The following is a 7,044-nucleotide window of genomic DNA, read 5'->3' as shown; positions in this document are numbered from 1 at the left end:
GTCTTCTGCAGTTGTACTGGGTGGACTCGGGGCCTGAGACTGCATTTTGTTCCTTCTCTTTGTCATTTTGTATACCACTGTCTTCTGTCTGACCTTTGGTGTAGAGCTTAGATAGAGTTATTACCTTAGCACCAGGTCCGGATCTACAAAGTTCAGATTCCTCCAGGTGGGTGTTGCTTGGATCTGGCTGCTGTGTTCCACTTCTTTTTGCTGCAGCCATTAGAGCTGAACCCTTTGTGTCTCTCTGGCAAGATGTTCTGCTCCTGAATGAGCTGGGTGGGTCTTGCCTCTATCCTCTTTGCAAGGAGTTCTGCTGAAGGGTTCCATGCTGGGCCTGTGCTCTGGGTCTATTCAGGATCTCATGGGCCCGGGTCATCTCACTCACTCGCCGGGCCTGCACTCTGGGTCTATCCAGGATCCTGTGGCCTCGGTCATCTCACTCACAGTACCTGCACTCCTGGTCTATTCAGGATCCAGAAGGTCCCAGGTTGTCTCACTCTGCTAGACCTGCACTCTGGGTCTATTTAGGATCCCGGGCTCAGTTGTCTCACTCACTCGCTGGGCCTGCGCTTTGGGTTTGTTCTTTATTTTTTACTCTTCACTTTGTTAACATTTTCTACAAAGAAGCAGAAAGATCTTGAGACTTTTGGAACAGCAATGTCTGGGCTTTAATCCCAAAATCTCTTACTTTAGAATTCTGTGTGTAACCTAAGCTGTTTCCTCTTCATGATTTGGGGTTCTTGTCATCATTACATATGAGAATGGATGTAAGATGATAACATCATACCGTAGTCATTTGGAATTGTTTATTAGGAGAACAAAGTGGTGCCCAGACAGGTGGCCAGGCTGCTCAGGTTTGGATGCCAACTACACAGCACTACAGGTTTGCCTCCTCATTTTTATTTATTTATTTAGTGGTACCAGGGATTGAACTCAGGAACTTCTGCTGGCCCAGCAGGTGCTTATACCTGCTCAGCTGTCTCCCTGATCCTTGGTATGGTTTTTTGAGACAGGGTCTTTCTGCATAGCCCAGGCTGGCCTGGAACTCATAGTGATCCTTCTGCCTCAGCTTCCTGATTCCTGGGCTTGTAGGCATGCACCACCATGCCCTCTGCCTTTTCATCTTTATGATGATAACATGACAGGTCCTGTACAGGTACAGGTGAGACAGGTTATACTTGAAGTGTTTTTCATTAAAATGAAAGAGGTTAGTAGTTGTCCTCTTCTTACTCATCAAGAGGAAATTAGTTAAAACCGCAAGCATAGAAATGAAGTGTAGAAAATGAGGACAGTAAAAGAAACAACAGATTTACTAGAAGTAAGTAGCCAGTAGCCAGAAAGAGAAGGCAGAGGAAGAAATGTGGCCCCTCCCCGCTCCATTCAATGTGTGCATTCTCACTGTTGTACAAGTTTCGGATTTGATAACCAAGGATGCCTGACGACCTGCAGGAGCATGGCCTGATTTTCTTCTGTAATTTATGGATGGCATAATTATAAATCATCACCTTGGCTTTTCGCTTTTACTATGACTTTTTAACCATAGTATTTTGGAAGGAAATATTGATTTTCCTGGTTTTAGCTGAGTATACAACACTCATCAGGCCACAGTGAACTGTGTTCTTAGAGACATATTTAAATAAGCAGCAGACCCTAGGTAAGGTTTTATTGACTAAAGCTTTGTAAGTGAGAATTGATATCATTGCAGGAGAACAATCTTGGGCCCATATCAAATTTTCATTTTTAATGTGTGTAGTGACCTGATTTTATATATTTAAATTAGTGGACCAAACAAAATACAGATTGTAAGCAAGGCAGAAGAGAAATAAATAGGAAACAGGGAGATGTTCAGATACTTCCCCAAAGTACTATTCCATTGTTTTAGAAATATGTCAGTATGTGCTAATTTGTTTTATTTATACTACTGGTCTTGGTTCTTTGAAGAGAAAGTTTGAGCTGTCTCATTTTTGTAAGAATCTTTTGAGTTTATGTCTCATATTGAATAACTGCTTTGAAGACAACAGTACACAACAAGATAACCAGTTGTAACTATCTTCTTCGATTATGAAATTATATTTTTCATAAACAAAGACAAAATAATCCAAAGAATGTACACTCATGAAATTCTTATGATTTGCATAAGAAGGATCATCTCCAAATTTTGTTTGTAAGATTTCATTTTAAAAAGAATGAATTTATTTATTCTGTAATTCTTTAACAAGGAGGAGTAGTTTCTGCTGCAGACTAATCTGTGGTAGCTCATATAACTGCAGACGTGGGGAAACCAACCGGGAAACATGCATGGACCCCAGGCAAAACACTATTTATTGCATTTTGTCCTTCCTGTTTCCAAGGAAAGTTCAATAATAGCTGATTAATTAATATTACTGAAAATGTTTTCACAGTTCAGCAAGACTAACGTATCTGATTTCTTTCCACAGTCTTCATGAATGCAGCAATTCCCATAGCGGCTGTCCTTGCTGTAAGATGCCTTTCGTTGCTTTTAGAAATGGAGCCAAGTCAGTGTGTATAAATGATTTATGAGACAGAATGTGTGGGTGGTAATATAGATTGCTTCGTTTCTGCTGTTCCTCCTCTGAAATTTTTCTAGCCCAGGATTTCTCTTGACACTACAAACACCTTGGCCAGATAGCTTTTTAATCATCAGGGGTGTTGTAGCATTAGGATATTGTCCAGTCTCCATGTCCTCTATCTACTATCAGTCATGATGATGAAAAATAATCTCCAAATGCTGGCAGATGTACCCTGGGAGAAGAACTAAGAGCGGTTGAGAATTAACTGTTTTAATCTCAATGACCTGTTTCCCATACACCATGTTTTTACAACTTTGTACTAGATCAACAACTAGAAAATATGAAATAATTAGGTTATATCTTGAGCTAAAATGACAAACCCAGCCACTGACATTATATTTAGAAATGTGCATAAATCTTCACATTTCTGCATGTAGTTTTAGTAACCTGTACTAGGGACACTGAAATAGCAGAACATTTTCTTTTCTCTTAGAATATTAAAGTACTGTTGATTGCAAAGGTCCTGACTGGCCCGCAGTTAATGACTGGGAGTTCTTCTCCCGCTCAGTAATTTGACAGAAGTCAGTTTTTTATTCTGCAACTAGAATCTGTCTTGACTTTCTTAGCAGTTTACTGCTAACATGGCTCATCAAGCATTAGGACGCACCAATAGTATTGTTTTGGGGAAGGAGTTTGCGATAAAGGAATTGTTTACATAGTTGCAATGGACATATTATCACAAAGGGAACTGCTAGAGTTGTGAAAATAAACTTACAGACTTTCTTTGGCTCTTTTTAAAGCAACCCTTTCTTTGCACAGACATTTGTGACGCATGCGTATGCCAGTGGCCACAACCTCAAGCCCGCAGAGGCCTTTGCCTCCCTGTCTCTCTTCCACATTCTTGTCACCCCGCTGTTCCTGCTGTCCACCGTGGTCAGATTTGCAGTCAAAGCCATCATAAGGTATGCATAGAAATCTCTGCAGTGTTTTTTTACTGAATGCAGAAATAATATGTGTCCTATTGTTACATTTGGAAAAGTATAATAAAGAACTTTTATAATCATTACCCAGAGATGACCATTGTAAAAATTTTGGCAGCTGAACATTTAGTCCTTTATTTCACATAAAAATAATTATTGAAAAGGAAGGTGTTAAATTTATGTAGCTATTGACTGCCTAGTTCGCCTCTTGTTTTTCTTATTTTCTCTTCACTGCTGGCCATGAGATAGTCCGTTGTTTGGAAATATATTAATTTTTCTATTAATTGATTTTTTTATTGGATATTTGTAGTGTTTCTGTTTTCTACTTAATATACATAGTAATAAAGTAAATATCTTTGTTTTTCTTGTACTTTTTTCTCATGGCTTCCATAGGTTTGATGCACAGCTTAAAATCCTTGATGAATATAGTGAGATGCTTTCTACCAATGTAGTGGAAGGTCAGACAGTATCTATGTGTTGAGTTTATTTACATGTTTTGTTTTTCTGTTTTTTGTTTTGATTTTTGAGATAGAGTATTGCCATGCAGTTCAAAAGGCTGGCCTTGAATTCACTATGTTGCCAAGGCTGGCCTGGAACTCACAGTGATCTTCCTGACTCAGCCTTCCGAGTATGGGACTTCCAGGCATGTGCCATCATGCTTGACAATGTTATGGACATAGTGCTTTCTACTGAAACATTGCCAATTTATATGTGCATCATCAGTGACAGGGAATCGTTACACCAACATGTGAAGTTTGTTATAAATTTAGTCTAGCCTGCAAAAAGAAAATAATATTTAAAATCAGTCCCTGAAAATGGAGAAGCTTGCAAAGAATTCTACTATTTTGCTCATTTAAATAACTTCTATAAGAGCTGGGGAAATAACTCAGGAGAGTAGGTGCTTGCCTGGCAAGTGCAAAGTCCTGAGTTCAATCTCTAGTACTGAAAAAAAAAAAAAAAAAAAACCCCTTCTGTAGTGTTTCAATCACTATACACTTTGTTTCATCTAAATTTCCCGTAATATACAGCTATCCAATAGATGTGATGTGACAGGACTCTCTCTCCACCATTTCTATGAGTATAGTATCAATATGTTACCAAGCCACATCTACTACATTGTATTACCATAGTCTACCTGTGTCTTAGAACTTACTGAAAACAAGGATATCTTAAGTAATATTTTGCTTTTGGCTACCTGATCTCTACAAACCTTGTACAACCTCAATATGTTTCATGGACCGTCATCCTCATGTGTATTTGACCTTTGAAACAAATGTCCAAAGGTTGCGCCGCTAAAGGAAAGTTGAAAAACTCATGCCTTAATTACATGAAATACAATGTTGCTACTGACAGCAATCTAGAACTTGTGCAGTAATGTCTTAAAAAGACATCATTTTTCCTGTATCTTTGTATAATGAAAAACTCTTATTTAAAATTTGAAGCCCCAGAATCTCAAGTTCTAGTCAATAGTTGGCATTGACTTACCAATGGCTTAATGTCAGATAAAATTAAAATGCATAAAAATTATCCTGCTGCAAATGGATTCTCCTAGGACATGATGGTGTCAGAACACAGCTCTGATCCCGCTCTCTGAGTTAGGTCATTAGTAGCATTTCGGAAGCTTGTTTCAGTTTAAAGCTCAGGCCCTCTGGCCTCATCTGCCCTCAGATTTTGTTCTTATTGTTCTGCCTTCTGAAGCTAACGTGCACTGCACCGTGCAGCACCACTTCCAAATTAGGCAGTGCTTTGGAAGGGGCGATGCTTCAAACAATAAAAGTGATAAATGGCCAGAGCCTGCTATTTTGGTCCTTGTTTTCATTTTCCACATTTAACAGCTATCCCTTTCATGGTTGCACTGTTAACTGGAATGTGATTTTGCACTGCAAGTAGAGATAAAAAGCAGTGGATAGTTTTAAGCAAATAATTCTTCTGAAATCAGGAGGTTACCAAACATCAAAGGCACTTTCAGTGAGTTTGGGAAAAAAAAAAAAAAAAGATAACAACTTAAGGATTTCCCCCAAATCCATAGTACATAGTTTTACTGTAGTACATCCTAGGATAGCTGAGGGTGGATAAAAATCCCCTGTGGATTTCTGCATCGCACTCTCCTTTCTGTACATTTCAGGGAAAATCCATTTGCCAGTTTGATAAAGACCAGTCTGTTTGTAGGGCTCCGTTCCAGTTTTCCCAAGCCATAGGCCAAGTAGAATCTGCTTATAAAAACTTGCTTCTCTAAAATGACTCCCAGCAGTTGATTTGCTGGTCCTACAGAGACAGCCAGGCAAGAGAGGAAGCCAGTTATTTTTCCCACTGTGTGCTGGTTCTGGGAACCCAAGTAAGCATTTTCCCAGTCTTGACTGGGCTGGACATTTTTTCCCTTGCCTGGGAACCTTGACCAGCCTTGGGTGCCAGTTGGCCTCTAGTGAGTTGAGTAGCTGGTTTATAATCAGAGGCTTTGGTCAGCTGATTTTGAGATCTCCTTTTCAGCACTGTGGAAGTCAGAAGTTTTTCATTGCATGCTTAAATGCATTCAGGAATTTGGTGGGTTAGACTGGGCTGAAGCATAATCCCATATACGATTATATGCACCTAGGAAATTTGGAGCCTTCCCTCCTAGAGGAAAACTCCACGCCATGTAAAATTTTCTGCTCTAGGAAAGTTCTGTCTTTTCTTTAGAAAAGATTTGGATCATTAGCTAAAGTCTTTGTGGTATTCCTTACTTGGAATTTATATATGTATATGTATGTATATATGTACAATAGGTTATGTATAATAACATATATCTTACAATTACATGTACTATAGAAAATGCAATATAATAAAATGTGCAAAATATTATTTAATAAAGAAATATGAAACAGAATATATTGGATATACAAATAGAAAAATAAATATATAAAAATAATAAATATCGATGTAAAATATCCCCCATATATTTTATTATGTACATCTATCCAATGAATACCATAAAAAGCCTGAACCCTATCTGTTGTTCTTTTTTTTTTTTTTTTTTTTTAGGGAAGGGTATATAGGGTGTTCAGGGTCTCACTACTAGATGGGATTCATAGTGATCCGCCTGTTTACCTCCTCCCAAGAGCTGGGATTACAGGTGGGTGCTACCACGCCCAATCTCAATTGCTGTCTCAGCACTCCCTGGGGGCAGGGCTAGCACAGCAGTCCTGGGGATCAAACCCCCGGCCCCTGATCCTGCTTGCAGGTGCTTTAATTGGCTGAGCTACTTGGCCGGCCCCCATATCTGCTCTTCCCTCCCAGCTTGAATGCTATTGGCTTCTTGTGTCCCCATAGCCCCTGGCACCCCATATCATTTGTGCTTCCTGAGCATTCTATGGTAAAACGACGCAGTCTATATTTGTAAAACAGAGAGAAGAAAAGCCACTGTCCTTTAGAAACTTAAATACTTAAGTAAGAGTGGGTTCCCCCCAGCCCCTAGGATGCTTACCTTACTTCTCCACTTTGCTTTATTAGGAAATAATTTAAGTGTTTTGTATTTCTAGAGAAGATTTTGTATTTCT

The 7,044-nt window shown here is 39.1% G+C and overlaps 1 protein-coding gene across 1 annotated transcript in view; it reads left to right on the top strand.

The window, feature by feature from the left end:
- The window catches only part of Abcc9 (ATP binding cassette subfamily C member 9), a 154,042-nt gene that overhangs the window by 40,036 nt on the left and 106,962 nt on the right, over positions 1-7,044 (top strand). The window contains exons 12-13 of the mRNA XM_004634654.2: positions 2,439-2,479; positions 3,351-3,493. Of these exons, the coding sequence (XP_004634711.1) occupies positions 2,439-2,479; positions 3,351-3,493 (184 nt within the window). The remainder of the gene's footprint in view (positions 1-2,438; positions 2,480-3,350; positions 3,494-7,044) is intronic.

The sequence above is a fragment of the Octodon degus genome, unplaced genomic scaffold (genome assembly GCF_000260255.1).
Source record: "Octodon degus isolate 3935 unplaced genomic scaffold, OctDeg1.0 scaffold00064, whole genome shotgun sequence".
In the NCBI taxonomy this organism is placed as follows: domain Eukaryota; kingdom Metazoa; phylum Chordata; class Mammalia; order Rodentia; family Octodontidae; genus Octodon; species Octodon degus.
Note: the sequence above shows the minus strand (reverse complement) of the source record. Positions and strands in the feature narration are given on the sequence as shown.